Source organism: Clupea harengus, chromosome 2, assembly GCF_900700415.2.
Source record: "Clupea harengus chromosome 2, Ch_v2.0.2, whole genome shotgun sequence".
NCBI classification, from domain to species: domain Eukaryota; kingdom Metazoa; phylum Chordata; class Actinopteri; order Clupeiformes; family Clupeidae; genus Clupea; species Clupea harengus.
The window spans coordinates 3,083,286-3,104,166 of NC_045153.1; the positions used below are offsets into that span (position 1 = coordinate 3,083,286).

The 20,881-nt window shown below is 46.3% G+C and overlaps 2 protein-coding genes and 1 pseudogene across 2 annotated transcripts; all 3 read left to right on the forward strand.

Moving 5' to 3' along the window:
- Positions 1–1,508, forward strand: part of LOC105890422 — a 2,508-nt pseudogene extending 1,000 nt beyond the window's left edge.
- Positions 1,509–5,567: 4,059 nt separating this feature from the next.
- ercc1 (excision repair cross-complementation group 1) lies at positions 5,568–12,362 on the forward strand. Its single transcript, XM_031578434.2, has 9 exons — positions 5,568–5,757; positions 6,525–7,001; positions 7,230–7,333; positions 8,529–8,628; positions 8,892–8,968; positions 9,577–9,676; positions 10,959–11,030; positions 11,255–11,323; positions 12,035–12,362. Exons 1-9 carry the CDS (start codon positions 5,695–5,697, stop codon positions 12,095–12,097), a joined length of 1,125 nt encoding a protein of 374 aa, XP_031434294.1. The 5' UTR covers positions 5,568–5,694; the 3' UTR covers positions 12,098–12,362.
- A 3,029-nt stretch (positions 12,363–15,391) lies between these two features.
- Positions 15,392–19,985, forward strand: LOC116223556 (immunoglobulin kappa light chain-like). Its single transcript, XM_031580694.2, has 4 exons — positions 15,392–15,473; positions 15,574–15,907; positions 17,874–17,911; positions 19,464–19,985. The coding sequence occupies exons 1-4, from the start codon at positions 15,404–15,406 to the stop codon at positions 19,781–19,783; spliced, it is 762 nt and encodes a 253-aa protein (XP_031436554.1). The 5' UTR covers positions 15,392–15,403; the 3' UTR covers positions 19,784–19,985.
- The last annotated feature ends 896 nt before the right edge of the window (positions 19,986–20,881 follow it).

A 20,881-nucleotide genomic window follows, 5' to 3' on the forward strand; every position in this document is an offset into this window, starting at 1 on the left:
CAGGAGCACTCCACGTCCGTGGGCAAGGTGTGGCTCACCATCCTCTTCATCTTCCGCATCCTGGTGCTGGGCACGGCGGCCGAGTCCAGCTGGGGCGACGAGCAGTCCGACTTCATGTGCGACACGCTGCAGCCGGGCTGCGAGAACGTCTGCTACGACAGCGCCTTCCCCATCGCGCACATCCGCTACTGGGTGCTGCAGATCGTCTTCGTGTCCACGCCCTCGCTCATCTACATGGGCCACGCCATGCACACCGTGCGCATGGAGGAGAAGAGGAAGTGCAGGGAGCAGGAGGAGAGGGAGCGCGCCGACGCCGACGACGCGGAGGGAGACACGGACGGGGACGACGAGGGGGGGGAACGGAGGGGAGAAGGAGTACCTGGAGCAGAAGGAGCGCGACGCGAGCGGAGGAGGATGGGTAGGGGGCGTGCCGCCGGACGCTTCCAGAAAGATCCGTCTGCGCGGGGCGCTGCTGCAGACGTACGTGCTGAGCATCCTGATCCGCACGGTGATGGAGGTGGGCTTCGTCACGGTGCAGTACCTCATCTACGGCATCTTCCTCAAGGCCGAGTACAAGTGCACCACGCCGCCCTGCAAGAACATGGTGGACTGCTACATGTCCCGGCCCACGGAGAAGAACATCTTCATCGTCTTCATGCTGGCCGTGGCCGGGGTGTCCCTCTTCCTCAGCGTGGTGGAGCTCTACCACCTGGGCTGGAAGCAGGTGAGGGGCTGCCTCCGGAGGTACGCCGCCAAGCAGGCCTTCCACGGTGCCGGCGTGGCCAGCGCCAGCGCCAAGCACAAGAGTGCTGCTGCCATAGCCATCGCCACGGCGACCGGCTCCATGGGGATGGAGAACGTGGACACGCCCGGCTCCCGGCCCTCCCCCGGGTGCACACCGCCTCCGGACTTCCACCAGTGCCTGGCGGCGTCGCGCGGCTCCCCGGCGTCTGGCCGCCACCACCATCATCATCACCATCATCCTCCTCCTCCTCCTCCTCACTCCCACCTTCATCCGTCGGCACAGGCGAACACACACACACACACACACTCGTCCCCCTCCTGCCAGCCCTTCAGCACCCGTCTGGCTCTGCAGCAGAACTCCGCCAACATGGCCACCGAGCGACACATGGGGCCCACACACAGCCCCGACTTCCTGCGCATGTCCTACCAGCATCCGCCCGCCAACGGCCTGCCCAATGGCTGCCCTTCCCCCGGCTCTAGTCCCGCCCCCAGCCCCGCCCTGCTCCACGCGGCGCTGCTGAAGGACAAGCGGCGACTCAGCAAGGCCAGCGCATCCAGCAGCGGACGCGTGCGACAGGACGACCTGGCCGTGTGACACACACACACACACAATTTACATTTACATTTAGTCATTTAGCAGACGCTTTTGTCCAAAGCGACGTACAGGGGAGACAAACACACAAACCATACACACACACACACACACATGAAACCATGATACAACACGCATAAACTACATTCCAAGCCACAAAAGACAATCCAGCTGAAATGAGATTTCATCAGCCCTGTTAGCGGTTAGCGGTTAGCTCTTAGCTGTTAATGTGACTTCAAGTCATATCAAGCAGCTATCATCAGCCCTGTTAGCTATTAGTGGTTAGCTGTTAGCGGTTAGCTGTTAGCTGTTAGTGTGGCTTCCAGTCATATCCAGCCCTGTTAGCTGTTAGTGGTTAGCGGTTAGCTGTTAGTGTGGCTTCCAGTCATATCCAGCCCTGTTAGCTGTTAGTGGTTAGCGGTTAGCTGTTAGTGTGGCTTCCAGTCATATCCAGCCCTGTTAGCTGTTAGTGGTTAGCGGTTAGTGTGGCTTCCAGTCATATCCAGCCCTGTTAGCTGTTAGCGGTTAGCGGTTAGCTGTTAGTGTGGCTTCCAGTCATATCCAGCAGCTACCATCAGCTCTGTTAACTGTTAGCGGTTAGCTATTATTTGTTAGTGTGGCTACCAGTCATATCCAGCGGCTATCATCAGCCGTGTTAGCTGTTAGCTGCTAGCTGTTAGTGTGGCTTCCAGTCAAGCACAGCATTCCATCACAGACACATTGCTGACGATGATAACGACGATAAAAAGCAAGCACCCATCACTCAGTAGATAACGACGATAATAATAACAGCCATCATTTCCAGTAGGATAATCGTAGTAATCATAACCTCTGTTTTCAGTCGGATAACCAGATCAATCCCAGACTCCTCTGTTTCCAGATCAATCCTAGACCTTTGGGTGTGGAGAGGTGTGTGTGTGTGTGTGTGTGTGTGGAGGCCTGGTAGACACACACTTGAGACAGCTTTTTTATGGAAGTGTGTTTGTTCCTCTAGAACTCTCTGAAGCCTTGAGGCACAATGCTGATGCACAACCAACATAGCTTTTTGACTTCATGTGTTATGTGTGTGTGTGTGCGTGTGTGAGTGGTTTATTGTTTTTTGTGTTCTATCAAGACCAACCATGAACACATTCACTCACAGTCACAAATATTTTGCTTTGATTTTATAATCCCGTAAGACCAGTCCAGACCGGTCCAGACCCGTCCAAATAAACCAGTCCAGACCCGTCCCGTCCAAGACTGCAGTATTTTGCTATTAGACCCTGAGAGACGCAGTGGAGCTGCTCTGCTATTAGACCCTGAGGACGCAGTGGAGCTGCTCTGCTATTAGACCCTGAGGACGCAGTGGAGCTGCTCTGCTATTAGACCCTGAGAGACGCAGTGGAGCTGCTCTGCTATTAGACCCTGAGGACGCAGTGGAGCTGCTCTGTGCTGGATGCTGGGACTAGAGGGCACGGCTCTGATTTGTCTGTAGGGTTAGGTGTGTGTGTGTGTGTGTGTGTGTGTGTGTGTGTGTGTGGTGTGTGTGTGTGTGTGTGTGTGTGTGTGTGTGTGTGTGTGTGTGTGTGATTCTGCGTAATGTGTCTGATGATGACAGACCGTGTGTGTGTGTGTGTGTGTGTGTGTGTGTATGTTTGAGGTTGGTATGGTTAGGGTTAGGCACGAACTGTCAAATATAATGTTCAAAAATTGTGAGACACACATGACACGCACACACGGACTGTCAAATGTAAAGTTCAGACACACATGAGACACACACACACATGAGACACACACACACTCATGAGACACACACACACACACACACATGAGACACACACACACACACAGACTGTCAAATGTAAAATTCAAACGTTGCCCCCCCTTTTGTGCATTTTAAGACTGAATGGAATGTTGACGTCACATGGAGTGATTACTGCGGTGAAGAGTGGGGTTGTGCCAGGATATCCCCCCTCATGGAATGCCTCACGTCCAATCAGAGATTAATAAACTGCCTCATGGAATGCCTCACGTCCAATCAGAGATTAATAAATTGTTGTATAATGAAACATACAGTATGTGGACACTGAGGGCCAAAGTGTGTGCAGCAGAGAGCCATCGGTTACAAGCCATGAAAGCTGTGTGTGTATGTGTGTGTGTGTGTGTGTGTGTGTGTGTGTGTGTGTGTGTTTGTGTGTGTGTGTATGTTTGAGTGACTACAGGGTCTATGGCTACACTGTGAACAGTCAAGGCTGTGAGTGGTTCAACTTCACACACTCACACTCACACACACACACACACACACACACACACACACACACACAAACAAAGAGACATGCCATGCTCACAGAAATAGAAATAGCATACATTTGGAATTCCCAGCCAATCCGTACCAGCTGCCTCGTTAAGCACCTAATCCAAACAGGCGTTTGTAATGTGAGACACCGGTGCATTGTGGTAGCTGTAGTCTTCTTGGGTGAAAGAGCATTGCAGTGTGACATTGAGTGACAATGTGGGTTCTCTTGCATGTCAGTGGAGATATCACAGGCATTAGTCATCACATCCCCTACTCAGTGACCCGTGACGGCAAGTGAGGAGGGACAAAAGAGCAGCCTCAGCAGCTGTGTCCTCTGTGTTACAGAGAACCGTTTTTTTTGCACTTACTGGACTTTGCACTTTGACCCTTTTAATGAAAGTAAATAATGTTGGTTTGTACATGACTCACAGTAAGGTTGCACGTTTATGATTGCTAGTATATATATATATATATATATATATATATATATATATATATATGCTGGATCAGGGTGAATGTGTCTGAAGCCTGTTTGATGATGTCTCGAGATGTGAAGCGTTATGGTAGAAAAAAAGAAATGCAATGTTGTACATTTCTGAACGAATGTGAGGAGAAGCCATTGCAGTAAAGTGCATGCAAGCCAATATGTGCCTTCAACACACAACACCTCCTGTTCCCCGCAACTTCCAACTTGTACACAGATGAAGCCCTGAGCTGAAACACCAGTGATAGTCTGAAAAGGGTCTGAAGTGGACGTTACTTTGATGATTCCTATAGCGAGCTGCTGCATATTAGCCTGGTATGACGCTACATAGAGTTCACTCTGATTTCTAAGCTCTCTGTATGACGCTTCATAGAATTCACTCCGGTTTCTAAGCCCTCCGACGATCTTTTTTTTCTGAAACTCCAAGTTCTGTCTGCCATGTTCACCATACGAAGTCAGCACTTCCACAGACATTCACATTACAGACATGTTTGCTCATACACACACACACACACACACACACACACACACACACACACACACACACACACACACACACACACACACACACACACACATACACACACACTCATATGCTACACAGATATGTTTGCTCATACGCTACATAGGAAAACTCTGCCTCTCTGTCCTGTTTGTGTGTTTCTATCATCCTGACTATTTCATACTGGATATCAGGGTCCTGTGCTATTTATTTCTTATGTTTACTGTTGACAAAATACATTTAAAAAATAAAACTTTAGAACAATATCTGACTGAGCGTCTGTGCAAGAATCATTTCATCATTTTGCCTGGACTGAGTTCAACAGAGGCCAACTCACTGCGGAGGGCTCCTCCATTTTGAACTCCAATTTACTGCAGAAGGCTCCACCATTTTAAACTCCAATTCTCCTTGTTATTCTATATGATGCCTGTTGCTGTCCTGTCCTCTCTGTTTAAGCATGATTAGTGTGATAAAGGATCAAAGGTGAGGATGAAGCTCTCTGCCAGATGAGTGAATGGGATGTAAAAGGTAATGCTAAGTAAGTAAGACTTTATTTATATAGCACATTTCGTACAAGAGTTGCAGTTCAAAGTGCTTTACATAAAAAGCATAAGCATTTTAGATGACTGCTTGGTCTGTGAGACCATAGACATCTATAAATGTCTATGTGTAACACCATAGACATCTATATATGTCTATGTGTGAGACCATAGACATCTATATATGTCTATGTGTGAGACAGTAACAGGCTCATGACCACTATGCACTAATGACAAAGAAAATCAAGAGCTGATTTAATTTAGTTCTTATATATAGTAAATATACAGTGAAGAAAAAAAAACTAAAACTACGATACTCACTTTGTAACACAATGTTTATAAATGCAAAGATTGATATGATCCTGCAGTTCGCTTGCCTACTAAATGTATTGAAATCGCATCGTATCCCCACCACTACGACAGAGGGCGATGTTGCAACACTAACGCACGTTTCCTGCAAGGACCAAAGAATAAGAAAAACAAAACATGTCCATGGACAACATTGACACTTTTCGCGCTGTACTTTCAAACGTGTGTGTGTAAAGGATTCACTTCACAATGGAGAAAAAGAAGTTTAACATAAATTTAGATGACTCAACTTTCACCAAAGAAAGATCGCCGGTAAGTTCGTTAGGGAAATCTGTAACCCCAGTTGTTGTTAAAGGGTTCTCCGTTCCTTCATTCCTCATGTAGCCGAACTTTGAAAGCTAACTTTAAATAATTGTACTGTTGTAACTAAAGCAGATAAGTTAAGAATGCCCTGATCTTATGTCTATGTGTAAGCCTGCAGGTTTCTGTTTTTAAAAGTAACGGGGACAGTAACGTCAGCAACTAACGTTACTGCCCCTTGGTGTAACTTTAGGGGAGATATAAACACCCTCCATAGACCTACAACTGTAATGTTAGTTTACAGGTCTACAGCATCTGCTAGGCTAGATAATCACCCTGCATAGATCTACAACTGTAATGTTAGTTTTACACTTTGACAGCATCTGCTAGGCTAGATAATCACCCTCCATAGGCCTACAACTGTAATGTTAGTTTTACACGTCGACAGCATCTGCTAGGCTAGATAATCACCCGGAGGGCACACAGACAGAACTCTCTGAGAATCTCTCGAACTCTGCTAAATCACACCACGACTGCCGATTATTTCGTTTTTAGGAACGTATCAGTTAGTTTAGCTCTCCGACTTGTACATTACTGCTCTCCGTGCACATGAATTAATCCAAACACACTGGCCTACAAGTGGGACTCCTGTCATAGAATGTTGTAGCCTTCATCTAAAAATGTACAAAGATTATGCAGCCATTTTATTTCACAAAGTGAAACATAGCCCTGCACACAGTTTTCAGAAGTTTGATGTTGCTTTTTGTCCGCCTGCGCAGGTCCGTCCACTGTTCAAAGCCTCGACTGCAGGCGGTCAGAAAGACCCGGAAGGATCCCTAGCTCCACAGCCGACCGGTCAGCCACTCTCCTACGCTGAGTTCATAATCCAAAGCAAAGGTCGCCCACCGCCGCAGGGAGGGGGGGCTGCGGTGGGGGATCTGAGGCAGGACTCTCAGGTGAGGGACTCTCAGGTGAAGGACTCTCAGGTGAAGGACTCTCAGGTGAAGGACTGTCCGGGTAGCGGCCCATCGACCGAGAGCAAGGAGCTAATCCTACCCCCGTCCACCTCCGAGGGGGTGTCGGGGAATACCCAGAAGCAGGCAGACGGGAGCGGAGGGGTGGGGTCCGCAGTTGCCTTGGCAGCGGGCGATGACGAGACGCCAAGGCAGGAGGAAGGTCAGAGGTCAGAGGGCGCTCCGAGTGTCGCTCCATACCAGCTGGGTTCAGGAAGCAGCATCATCGTCAGTCCGAGACAGGTGCACACACACACACACACACACACACACACACACACACACACACACACACACACACACACACACAGTTTAATTTACACTTCACTAACCCTTACAACTATATACTCTCTTTCATCTCAAAAAATGAATTTGTATTGGTACTAATCAGTGTGTGTGTGTGTGTGTGTGTGTGTGTGTGTGTGTGTGTGTGTGTGTGTGTGTGTGTGTGTTGTGTGTGTGTGTCCACAGAGAGGAAACCCTATCTTGAAGTTTGTGAGGAGTGTACCCTGGGAGTTTGGAGATATAGTGCCTGATTATGTCCTGGGGCGGACCACCTGTGCTCTCTTTCTCAGGTGTGTGTGTGTGTGTGTGTGTGTGTGTGTGTGTGTCTGTGTATATATATGTGTGTGTGTGTGTGTGTGTGTGTGTGTGTGTGTGTGTGTGTGTGTATGTGTTCTCCTGGCTGCACCACTTATATTCTCATTCTCTGGTGTGTCTGACATTAGAGGGGATGTGTTTGTGTTTGTTATTGTTTAGACCTCAGTGTTTGTTATTGTTTAGACCTCAGTGTTGGTGTTTGTTATTGTTTAGACCTCAGTGTTTGTGTCTGTTATTGTTTAGACCTCAGTGTTGGTGTTTGTTATTGTTTAGACCTCAGTGTTGCTGTCTGTTATTGTTTAGACCTCAGTGTTGGTGTTTGTTATTGTTTAGACCTCAGTGTTGTTGTCTGTTATTGTTTAGATCTCAGTCAGACTTCAGTGTTGGTGTCTGTTATTGTTTAAACCTCAGTGTTTGTTTTCTGTTATTGTTTAAACCTCAGTGTTGGTGTTTGTTATTGTTTAGACCTCAGTGTTGGTGTCTGTTATTGTTCAGACCTTAGTGTTGAGGGAAACAAGAATAGGCTGCATAGCTATCACACTACTAAGAGAAGAATAGGCTGCATAGCTAGCACACTACTAAGAGACGATGAGGCTGCATAGCTATCGCACTACTAAGAGAAGAATAGGCTGCATAGCTAGCACACTACTAAGAGAAGAATAGGCTGCACAGCTATCACACTACTAAGAGAAGAATAGGCTGTATAGCTATCACACTACTAAGAGAAGAATAGGCTGCACAGCTATCGCACTACTAAGAGAAGAATAGGCTGCATAGCTAGCACACTACTAAGAGAAAGATGGCTGCATAGCTAGCACACTACTAAGAGAAGAATAGGCTGCACAGCTATCACACTACTAAGAGAAGAATAGGCTGCATAGCTAGCACACTACTAAGAGAAGAATAGGCTGCATAGCTAGCACACTACTAAGAGAAGAATAGGCTGCACAGCTATCACACTACTAAGAGAAGAATAGGCTGCATAGCTAGCACACTACTAAGAGAAAGATGGCTGCATAGCTAGCACACTACTAAGAGAAGAATAGGCTGCATAGCTATCACACTACTAAGAGACGTAGTGAGTTATCTGTCCTGGTCAAGGATGCATCAATCGATCAGTCCATTCTCTGCTAACCCATCCCCCTGTGTTTCCCCCTGTGTCTCTCCCAGTGTCCGGTACCATAATCTGAACCCTAACTACATCCATGAGCGTCTGAAGCTGCTGGGAAACTGCTTCTCTCTCAGGCTGCTGCTGGTGCTGGTGGACGTGGTGAGTGACTGAACACTTCATCTTCGACCCTCTTCCTCTCTGCTGCCCGTCTCACAGGGCTAACGGCTATTATAGCGGCTATTATAACGGCCATTATAACGGCTAGTATAGCGGCTATTATAACGGCTAGTGCGTCATGAGGGTCATGTGGGAGTGGATTCAACTGATTCGATGGTTTTCAAATGGTGTTTTAAAAGTTTCTCTCTCTCTTTCTCTCTCTCCCTCTCCCCCTCCCTCCTTCCCTCTCTCCCTCCCTCCCTCAGAAAGACCCCCATCATGTTCTGAGGGAACTGGCTCGGATTAGCATCATGGTCGACTGCACTCTCATACTGGCCTGGAGGTGAGAGGTTTTCCCCAGAGATGATGATTGATGGTGATGGTTGTGATGATGATGATGATGATGATGATGAGAAGCAAAAGAATGGGGAGGGGCTGTGTGTGTTTGTGTTCACATGTGAAGGAATGAGCTGTGTGTGAGCGGTGTGTGTTTGAGCTGTGTGTTTGACCTGTGTGTGTGAGGTGTGTTTGAGCGGTGTGTGTTTGAGCTGTGTGTGTGAGGTATGTGAGCGGTGTGTGTTTGAGCTGTGTGTGTGTTTTGTGTGTGGGGTGTCAGCCATGGCTTAAGGTTAGAGACGTGAGCCGAATGGGGCGGGTTTGATCCTGTGGACCAGCACCTTACTGAACTACTCCCCAGCGGCTGACCACTGCTCTGTGTGTCTGTGTCTGTGTCTGTGTCTGTGTCTGTGTCTGTGTCTGTGTCTGTGTCTGTGTGTGTGTGTTTGTGGTCACATTGCTCACTGCCCCTAGTGTGTGTTTGTTCACTGCCAATGAATGGATTATTTCCTTCAAGGGGGATGAATAAAATCTCTTTATCTATAATAAAATGCTGTGTGTGTGTGTGTGTGTGTGTGTGTGTGTGTGTGTGTGTGTGTGTGTGTGTGTGATCAGCCCAGACGAGGCAGGTCGTTACCTGGAGACGTATAAGTCCTATGAGAAGAAGCCTGCAGACGTGCTGAAGGAGCAGGTGGAGAAGGATTACCTGTCCAAGGTGAGCCGCAGGAACACACACACACACAAGGTTAGCCGCAGGAACACGGACAAATATTTAGAAATGATAATCGGCCTTGGGTCGGGCTCGGACACATCAGCGCGATAATGCATTGAACATTCCATATTTAAAATATCTTAATAAAAAGTGAAGTCAACGTGTCTGCTTCACATGATGCAGAAGTTCGTTTTTGAGAATTGAAATAAATCACATTTAGGATAACAGCCTTCTTCCCGTGGCGGGAATTTGCTTAGGTCCTAGCTGTGACAACGCAATTACAGGTGGCAAAATGGCATCACGGAGGAAGTTAAAGAGAAACTGTCATCTGGAGAGTTTAAAACGATACTAAACGAAGGGAAATCTACTGTATGGAGATATTTCTGCTTAGTAGTCGATGCAGATTCTAATTAGGCTGTTGGATATGTCCAATGTAAGAAGTGTGAAGTTTTAATGAAATATGATTGATGCAATCCTCTGTCTCCACAACAACATGGATTAAACCTCGATGGTTGGACTATGTAGATAGTTTTTAAGAAACTTGTCTGTTGTGCCTCCTTTTTAGCATATAAAGTTTTATTAAGGCATAGCGTGTGTAATGTGTGGGCTATTTCATTCCGTTTGTTAACCTTTCCTGCTGTCTGTCTCTGACCGTAGTTGGAGATTGCAGGGGAGACTAGTATTACATGTTTTTAACTTCGCGGTTAATTCCCTTTCCTTTCCATCTGCTGCTGGTTAGTAAATAAATGCCCACTGTATTCTTTCTGAGGATTTATTCTTCACACACTGGTTAACACTGTTACAGCACATACGTTTTTAGCTCCTGTCGCTACATCCAAACTATTCTTAAGCATCACCGTTCTCTCTCTCTAGCTCTACCACACCCACCCTGCTCTTAAAGGAGCCGCACCATTTTACAACACGTTCTTGCAATGTGAATCATTTAATTTAAATATGCTTATTGGCCTTCTTGTGCACGCTTGTGCGTTTAACAGCGCTTGTTTGTGTGAGCGAGCATTTATCTGTTGATGCCCGAGTTTAATAAAGCCAGGCTATTCATAAAAAACGTACGTAAATGTGGCATTAGTATGAACAGTTGAGAAATCGATTCCGTGGGGCTCGGTTCGGGTTCGGAAAAAAATACTACTCTACTCTGTCTCACGCGGGTCGGGCTCGGACAGAAAAATTCGGCCCGATCCATGCTCTAGCGTGAGTGTTTGTGGGCATGCATGGGTGTGCTAACGTGTGTGTGGTGTGTGTGTGTGTGTGTGTGTGTGTTGTCCAGGTGACGGACTGCCTGACCACAGTGAAGTCTGTGAATAAGACGGATGCCGTTACCCTGCTGTCCACCTTCTCAGTGAGTCTAACCCTAACCGTACCTCTGCACACACACACACACACACACACACACACACACACACACACACACACACACTGGACTGCGTATTAATCATGGAGTCTGGATGAGGACCGAGTTCTAAATCCTCCACAGGTCATAAATCACCTTCATCAGTGTATCACAGGTCAGAGTGTGAATAGATCTAATTTATACCTCTGTTTGTGTGTGTGTGTGTCCTGTAGTCGATAGAAGGAATCATAAAGGCGTCTAAAGAAGAGCTGGTCCTGTGCCCTGGCCTGGGTCCTCAGAAGGTGAGAGAAAAGGAAAAAGAAAGAGAGAGGAAGAGGAAGAGAGAAAAAAAGAAAAAACTCCAGGGATGTAGGAAAGAGAAAAAGAGAAAAAGAGCAGAGTGATTCAGAGAATTGACAGACCTATCAGGCTCTGATATACAGTATTGTTATAGAGTTATAATGCACTGTCATAGAGATAGACGAGCTTCAGATGGGGGGGGGGGGGGGATGACAGCCAGTCAGATGAGCTTCAGATGGGGGGGGGGGGGGGGATGACAGCCAGTCAGATGAGCTTCAGATGGGGGGGGGGGGGGATGACAGCCAGTCAGATGAGCTTCAGATGGGGGGGGATGACAGCCAGTCAGATGAGCTTCAGATGGGGGGGGGGTGGGGGGGATGACAGCCATCAGCTGGGAAGAGACAGAGGACAAGGGAGGGGGGGGGATGACAGCCAGTCAGATGAGCTTCAGATGGGGAGATGGGGTGGGGTGGGGTGACAGCCAGTCAGACGAGCTTCAGATGGGGAGATGGAGGGGGTGGGGGGGATGACAGCCAGTCAGCTGCAGGTCATGGAGAGGACAGAGAGGAGGGGGGGGGGGGGGGGTCAGAGGAAGAGAGAGGCATAAAGAGGAATTGAATTAGTTGCCTCATGACAGATTACACATTTTATATTTGTGTGTGTGTGTGTGTGTGTGTGTGGTGTGTGTGTGTGTGTGTGTGTGTGTTCCTCAGGCGAAGCGGCTCTATGATGTTCTCCATCAACCCTTCCTCAAGTCCGGCAAGAAGGACAGCTGACCCACCAGTTCATCTACTGCACCCATGGAACTCTCCCATGGAACTCTACTGTCCTCCTTAAAGAACCCACATGGTTCTCCATTCCAATGTCCTCCATAAAGAACTGTCGAGAACTCTGTGTCAAGAACTCCACTCTCATCTCTCTCCCCGTCCCTCTCTCTCTCTCTCTCTCTCTCCCCATCCCTCCCTCTCTCTCTCTACCTAAAGAACACAGTTCTTCCCCAGACTTGTATTTATTCTAATAAACGTTGTGTTTTTGTACAAATCTCTTCTCCTTCCCCATTTTATTTTGTGTGTGTGTGTCCGTGGCTCCGTGGCTCTGTGCGTGTGTGTGTTTGTGTGTTTGTGTGTGTGTGTGTGTGTTTGTGTCTTGTCTTCAGTTGTATCTAGGGTTCTCCTCAGAAGAGACCCTCGCACCTTTGGCTGACTACAGTCTGTCTGTGATTGTTATCTTCCACCTGCACTTCCACCTGTCTTCCATGCTAGCAATGAGCTAGTGTTGAAGTGTGTGTGTGTGTGTGTGTGTGTGTGTGTGTGTGTGTAGTGTCTGAGAGTGTGTGTGTGTGTAGTGTCTGAGAGTGTGTCTGTGTGTGGGGAGGGGGGGGGGACGTGTACAGATGAAAGGTGTGTGTTTGGCATAGACATACACACAATGGCAGTTGCAAGAGGTAAATGCATTCTATTAAATTCATTCTATTTCAATTCTTCAATTTTATTAAATGATTTAGAACCATTAACAGCTCAAGGCCCAAGACCCGAGTCCACTAGAGCAGTGGTTCTTAACCTTATTGGAGTTACTGAACCCTGCAAACTGCATCAGTGCATTCACCGAACCCTTCGTAATTGGAAAAATAAAATATGATTTCTTCAAAACATAGGTATATATAAAAACGGCCCAAAATTGCTAGTGTGATCCGGGCTATACTGTGTGTGTCTTGACCCCTGCCGAACCCCTGAGAGTGACTCAACGAACCCCTGGGGTTCGACCGAACCCAGGTTAAGAACCACTGCACTAGAGCAAGCAGATAGAAACCTTGAGTGGAACCCAGCTCAAGAAGGGGGACCTATCCGCTTAAGGGCTGCTAGAGAGATGAGGGGAGGGGGAGGAGTACAAGATGGAGGGGAGGAGAAGCAGAGGGAGGAGCAATCAGATCAGTCATACGTGCATCAGTCTGGAGTCACCCTATCAGCACACAGCATCGGCCAGGAGTCATCCTATCAGAACACAGCACCAGTCTGGAGTCACCCTATCAGCACACAGCACCAGTCTGGAGTCACCCTATCAGCACACAGCACCAGTCTGGAGTCAACCTATCAGCACACAGCACCAGTCTGGAGTCATCCTATCAGCACACAGCATCAGTCTGGAGTCACCCTATCAGCACACAGCATCGGCCAGGAGTCATCCTATCAGAACACAGCACCAGTCTGGAGTCACCCTATCAGCACACAGCACCAGTCTGGAGTCAACCTATCAGCACACAGCACCAGTCAGGAGTCATCCTATCAGCACACAGCATTAGTCAGGACAACACATCATAAACATAAATCATTTAATGAAGTGAATTTGAATGTCTGTGTTCTTCGTGCTTGCAGCTGCCCACCGAAGCCAGAGTGAATGGGAAAGTGCAAGTCCTGGACCTGCCAGCAGAGGGCGCTGAAGGGCTGGAGTGCTCAGTAGCAGGGGGGACTCCAGCGCTCAGAGTGTCCTACAGGAGGCAGCAGTTCATCTGGATGACCCCAGCCAGTGCAGGTGTGTGTGTGTGTGTGTGTGTGTGTGTGTGTGTGTGTGTGTGTGTGTGTGTGTGTGTGTGTGTGTGTGTGTGAGGTCCCTGGGGAGGATCTGCTCTATTCTGGAAGCAGCAGAAGCAGCCAACCCTGCCCATGCAAATGAGGACCTGAAGTTAGCAGCTCAACTCCCCTGCACTGGCCAGCTGGGTTTCACTACACACACACACACACATTACTGGGTTCAGGGGGGGATCCAGTCCAGTGAAATTGCTCTTGTCAGAGCCAATTTAAAAAAAACTGTTTGTTGCACAAAATATAATATTGTTTACTACATTGATTAGTTATGTACAGACTGTTGTGTTTTTATTTGAAGTAAATGTTATTTTATTACCTTATTTATCTTGTATTGTTATGTGGAGGAACAAAAGGGTGATATACCAAACTGGAGCTGTACCATCGTCTTGAAATAAAGGTGTCAATATATCATTCATCATTTAAACGTTATTCTATCAATAGATGCATAATTACACACATGTGCCAATACATGCTTAAATGGGGATTTAAGGATGTGTTCACATGTTCACAGACACACACACACACACACACACACACACACACACACACATTACTGGGTTCAGGGGGGGATCCAGTCCAGTGAAATTGCTCTTGCCAGAGCCAATTTAAAAAAAACTGTTTGTTGCACAAAATATAATATTGTTTACTACATTGATTAGTTATGTACAGACTGTTGTGTTTTTATTTGAAGTAAATGTTATTTTATTACCTTATTTATCTTGTATTGTTATGTGGAGGAACAAAAGGGTGATATACCAAACTGGAGCTGTACCATCGTCTTGAAATAAAGGTGTCAATATATCATTCATCATTTAAACGTTATTCTATCAATAGATGCATAATTACACACATGTGCCAATACATGCTTAAATGGGGATTTAAGGATGTGTTCACATGTTCACAGACACACACACACACACACACACACACACACACACACACACACACACACACACACACACACACACACATTACTGGGTTCAGGGGGGGATCCAGTCCAGTGAAATTGCTCTTGCCAGAGCCAATTTAAAAAAAACTGTTTGTTGCACAAAATATAATATTGTTTACTACATTGATTAGTTATGTAAAGACTGTTGTGTTTTTATTTGAAGTAAATGTTATTTTATTACCTTATTTATCTTGTATTGTTATGTGGAGGAACAAAAGGGTGATATACCAAACTGGAGCTGTACCATCGTCTTGAAATAAAGGTGTCAATATATCATTCATCATTTAAACGTTATTCTATCAATAGATGCATAATTACACACATGTGCCAATACATGCTTAAATGGGGATTTAAGGATGTGTTCACATGTTCACAGACACACACACACACACACACACACACACACACACACACACACACACACACACACACTGGGCAGGAAGAGTGTTTTGCATAGGGAGGAGTGTTTGCATTGGCAGCTCATGCTTCAGTGGTCAGGGAGTGTTTATATCCCTGTGGGTTTAACCCCTCATGATTGACAGCTGTCCATCATGAAGACTCATCCCTCAGCCATGACCTTCATCTCCATGGTGATCTGGACCCTCGTGCTGTTCTTCCAAGGTGAGGCAAATCTAACCTAAAACAGACAATTCATGTAATCATTATTAGAATATATAAAATCTCTATTTCTTAAACACACATCCTATTATCTGACCTCCAGAGTCCAGGGGTCAGTTCACTGCGACTCAGACTCCAGCTACATCAGCTGTTCGTCCAGGAGAATCCGTCACTCTGAAGTGTAAAACCAGCACTGGAATTGGATACATATTCATTGGGTGTGCTAACTGTCTGTCCTGGTACCTGCAGACACCTGGAGAAGCTCCTAAACTCCTTGTGCATGGTATCAACACTCGTCACTCAGGCACTCCTGATAGATTCAGTGGAGGTGGATCAATCCGAGGGTCTGACTTCACTCTGACCATCAGTGGAGTCCAGACTGAAGATGCTGGAGTTTACTACTGCATGGGTGTCATGTACAGTGGAACTAGCCCCGTGTTCACACAGTGATAGAGAGCCGTACAAAAACCTCCTCCATCAGACCACACATGACTGCACTGCAGCAGCTGGGGACAGCAGCACACACAGAGCTAGTAGTGGCACACACACACACACACACACACACACACACACACACACACACACACACACACATGAAATCTCACAATATCAATTCACATGATATGGCATGGAGCTCAACCTGGATATGAATCGTCCATCATGAAGACTCAAGCCCAACTGACCCAATTGAGGGCAGCTTCACTATCTCTGAGGGGGATGTGGTGAATCTGCTGATGAGGATCAAAGTCCAGAGGAATCATAAAGATGACGTGAGGAGGTAATTCTGGTCCTTCTGAATGTGAGATGGTTTCAGTGTGTCTGGATGATTTTGACCTGAATCAGTAGTAGTGATGTCAGCATAGCAGCAGCAGCAGCAGATTCCTGGTGTGCATTCAACAGGTTTGTGTCATTCAACTTAACTCAATTCAATTATATTTATAGCACCAGTAACTACTGACACTGACACTGTCTCTAGGCAACAGTAACTACTGACACTGTCTCTAGGCACCAGTAACTACTGACACTGACACTGTCTCTAGGCACCAGTAACTACTGACACTGTCTCTAGGCACCAGTAACGACTGACACTGTCTCAAGGCATCAGTAACTACTGACACTGACACTGTCTCTAGGCACCAGTAACTACTGACACTGACACTGTCTCTAGGCACCAGTAAATACTGACACTGTCTCTAGGCAACAGTAACTACTGACACTGACACTGTCTCTAGGCACCAGTAACTACTGACACTGACACTGTCTCTAGGCACCAGTAAATACTGACACTGTCTCTAGGCACCAGTAAATACTGACACTGTCTCTAGGCACCAGTAACTACTGACACTGACACTGTCTCTAGGCACCAGTAAATACTGACACTGTCTCTAGGCAACAGTAACTACTGACACTGACACTGTCTCTAGGCACCAGTAACTACTGACACTGACACTGTCTCTAGGCACCAGTAACGACTGACACTGTCTCTAGGCACTAGTAACTACTGACACTGTCTCTAGGCACCAGTAACTACTGACACTGACACTGTCTCTAGGCACCAGTAACTACTGACACTGACACTGTCTCTAGGCACCAGTAAATACTGACACTGTCTCTAGGCACCAGTAACTACTGACACTGTCTCTAGGCACCAGTAACTACTGACACTGACACTGTCTCTAGGCAACAGTAACTACTGACACTGACACTGTCTCTAGGCATCAGTAACTACTGACATTGTCTCAAGGCACTTGTCAGGGCCAAAAGCCATAACAGATGAAGAGCAAGCACTTAGGAGACTGATGTGGATTAGTTACCAGCAGGCTAGTGACCAGTTAGCAGCAGATTTGTGGTGTGGATAAGTTATAAACAGGTATGTTATGTGGATAAGTTAGCTGTATGTTTGTGATGTGGATAAGATAGCTGTATGTTTGTGATGTGGATAAGATCGCTGTATGTTTGTGATGTGGATAAGATAGCTGTATGTTTGGGATGTGGATAAGTTAGCAACAGGGTTATGGCGTGGGAAAATTAGCAGCAGGTTGTGAAGCACATGCACAAGTGTTTTGGTAAATATTGACACAAAGCAGTGCAGGTGTGTTTTGGTCATATTGACATAAAGCAGTGCATGTGTGTTTTGGTAAATATTGACACAAAGCAGTGCAGGTGTGTTTTGGTAAATATTGACATAAAGCAGTGCATGTGTGTTTTGGTAAATATTGACATAAAGCAGTGCATGTGTGTTTTGGTAAATATTGACACAAAGCAGTGCTCGTGTGTTTATGCAGAAAGTGAGTCCAGTTTTGGGCGTAAACAGGAAGGCTATGGTAGAAAGAGCGCAGCCTCTCTGCTAGTGAGGAGGCAGGAGGTTTTTGTCAGGGCAGACACAGAGTTTGTGTCACTGTGGTGGACTTTCGGCAGCGGCAGCAGACTGGAAGTTGGAAGTAAGTCTGCTTTACCATTCTGTTCAACTTAACTCAACTATACAGATATATTTACCAAGGGTTAGGGTACTCTTTCTAGTTACCTTCTGTTTGAAGTATTTATTTACAGAATTCGACTCAAACATCTATTTTGTGAAGCTTGGTAAATGAAGGTTCTCATTCGGGTTCTCAAGGTTCTATTTCCAACACAATATGTGACAACAATGATGGATAAGATTTACTCTGATTTTGCAGATTTAGCGCTTTTAAAGGTCAAATTTAGAACACCATCATTTGACCTCTCGTCACTTTAACCTAAACTGCCATTCTATTTGCTTTAGCCACTCTTTATGAATGCAAAATCATTCAAATGTACACGTTTCTCTTCTTTATTCATTACTTGTATCACTAAATCAAACTTGAAAATATGATTTCACTAAATAATTTATTTGCGTGTCTGCTAAAAGTAGGGCCAATGATTTTCCGTTTAAAAACAATTAGTTTTCCGTTTCACATTTGGTGAATTCCGTTTTTTTTTTCATTTCGGCTCATTTTGTTCACCTTGAGGTAGATTGATAGCTTAAAATGAGTAAATAATATGTGCCACAAGTGACCCAAACCTTCTAAGATTGTTGTTTGCCAGCCATCAACATCAATTTTTTTTAAATTAATGTTTGTTCATCCTTGCAATCGTTGTTGTGCTTATTTGAAATAAATACAGTCTTGCAGGACAAAATACAGGGGAATTTGGGCGATTTTGATGCACAAAATGGTGTTTCCGTTTGAAAGTTGCAATTCCGTTTCAAAGGGTAGCCTACATTCCGCGAATTCCGTCCGTTTTCCGTTATCGCGGAAAATCATTGGCCCTATAAAAGAAATAATAATGGTGTGAGCATACTGTTTGTGATAACACAGGTGGACTGGTTTTACAGCATTAGAGTTTAATTTGAGTTCTTATTCTGTTCAATATGTCTACTGACTGCAGAAGGCTCTTTCTGTTCAATATGTCTACTGACTGCAGTAGGCTCTTTCTAGTTCAATATATCTACTGACTGCAGAAGGCTCTTTCTAGTTCAATATGTCTACTGTCTGCAGAAGGCTCTTTCTGTTCAATACATCTACTGACTGCAGAAGGCTCTTTCTGTTCAATATGACTGCTATCTGCAGAAGGGTCTTTCTGTTCAATATATCTACTGACTGCAGAAGGGTCTTTCTAGTTCCCTATTTATTGGGGCTTTCAAACTGAGTTCTGTGTATAAATCTATGATGTTTTTGTTCAGTAAATCTTCAGTGTCTGCCTGCATTCTTTTGGTCTTTTCTAGTCCTTCTGAATGTGTGGTGTGTGGTGTGTGTGTCACATCTGTGCCTGAATGTGTGGTGTGAGATTTCTGTGTCAGTGCCTGAATGAAAGTCCTATACGGTTCAGTTCACTGTGTTTTTGTATTCTTAGTCATCTGAGGAAGGGAAATGTGCTGCACCAGGTGTTCACTATTGCCTTACTAACATATAACTCCCCCCTTCCATATCTCTCTCCCTCACACACACTCCCCCCCCCCCCCTCTCTCTCCTCTAGCACCCACCCCTCCCGTGCTGACGGTGTTGCCCCCCTCCCGTGAGGAGGTGTCGGCGGGGCGCAGTGCTACGCTGGTGTGTGTGGCCAGGGGGGGCTACCCCTCAGACTGGAGGCTGAGCTGGAGGCTGGATGGGGGGGTTGAGGAGGGCGGGGAGGCCAGCGCTGGGCTCCTGGGGGAGGACGGCCTGTACAGCTGGAGCAGCAGCCTGACTCTCAGCGCCTCCCGCTGGCCCCAGATCAGCTCAGCACACTGTGAGGCCAGCCACAGCTCCCAGAGGAGCGTCACACGCATCCTGAGCAGAGAGCAGTGCTCAGACTAGACAGCAGTGGGATGGGAGTGGACTCTCTCTCCTCTCTACAGTCTCTGTGTCTCATGTGGAGATGGAGAGGGCGCTCTGGCTTCGTCTGCTCTCCATCCCTCCAGTCTGCCTGATGTGTTGGGTGATGAGTGTGTTCATGTTCAGCTATGATGCTGTCCTGTTATTCTTCATGCTGCACCAATAAAGAGTCTTGTTGATGAGGTCACTGTTCTCCTGTCTGTCTGTCTGGTGTTGATGAGGTCACTATTCTCCTGTCTGTCTGTCTGGTGTTGATGAGGTCACTGTTATCCTGTCTGTCTCTCTGGTGTTGATGAGGTCACTGTTCTCCTGTCTGTCTCTCTGGTGTTGATGAGGTCACTGTTCTCCTGTCTGTCTGGTGTTGATGAGGTCACTGTTCTCCTGTCTGTCTCTCTGGTGTTGATGAGGTCACTGTTCTCCTGTCTGTCTTTCTGGTGTTCAGCTTTGCCTCCAAACTCCCCTCAGTGATGCAACTAGAACTAGCGTACTGCTACAACTAGCTTACTGCTACAACTAGCTTACTGCTACAACTTGCGTACTGCTAACCTCTATGAGGAAAGAACTTGTAACTAGCGTACTGCTACAACTAGCGTACTGCTACAACTAGCGTACTGCTAACCTCTATGAGGAAAGAACTAGAACAAGCGCACTGCTACCCTCTATGAGGAAAGCAGGAGGTGTTTCAGTACGTGTCTGTATGTCCGTATGCTCCAAGAACTGTCACACTTGCAACCATATTAAATTAATGAAGAATGAATGAATATAATTTAATAAATATGTCTCCTTTCTATTGATCTTACTTCCTCCAACACAGTAACTTCAGAACCAACTCTGTCCAAATCCCTTCAATAATTAGACATTCTAAATTGAACATGTTTAGCATAGCACCAGAGCAGAGTCAGAGGGCCAAACATGGTGTGTGTGTGTGTGTGTGTGTGTGTGTGTGTGTGACTGTCACGTCGCTGTCTAGGGCTTTAGGACATGACAAAGTTTTGGTAAAAACAGGCTGACAACGGAATCCAAATAACCGTGAATTTATTTACAAGTGAATGAATAAATAAACAAACGCTCAAAAATAAC

Excerpts from the sequence above, each read along its gene's own strand:
- LOC116223556 (XM_031580694.2), top strand. The coding sequence starts at position 15,404 with ATGAAGACTCATCCCTCAGCCATGACCTTCATCTCCATGGTGATCTGG. Across the intron at positions 15,908-17,873 it reads TACAGTGGAACTAGCCCCGT|GTGGACTTTCGGCAGCGGCA; the intron begins GTTCACACAGTG and ends TGTGTCACTGTG. Across the intron at positions 17,912-19,463 it reads CAGCAGACTGGAAGTTGGAA|CACCCACCCCTCCCGTGCTG; the intron begins GTAAGTCTGCTT and ends TCTCTCCTCTAG.
- ercc1 (XM_031578434.2), top strand. The coding sequence starts at position 5,695 with ATGGAGAAAAAGAAGTTTAACATAAATTTAGATGACTCAACTTTCACC. Across the intron at positions 8,969-9,576 it reads ACTCTCATACTGGCCTGGAG|CCCAGACGAGGCAGGTCGTT; the intron begins GTGAGAGGTTTT and ends GTGTGTGATCAG. Across the intron at positions 11,324-12,034 it reads CTGGCCTGGGTCCTCAGAAG|GCGAAGCGGCTCTATGATGT; the intron begins GTGAGAGAAAAG and ends TGTGTTCCTCAG.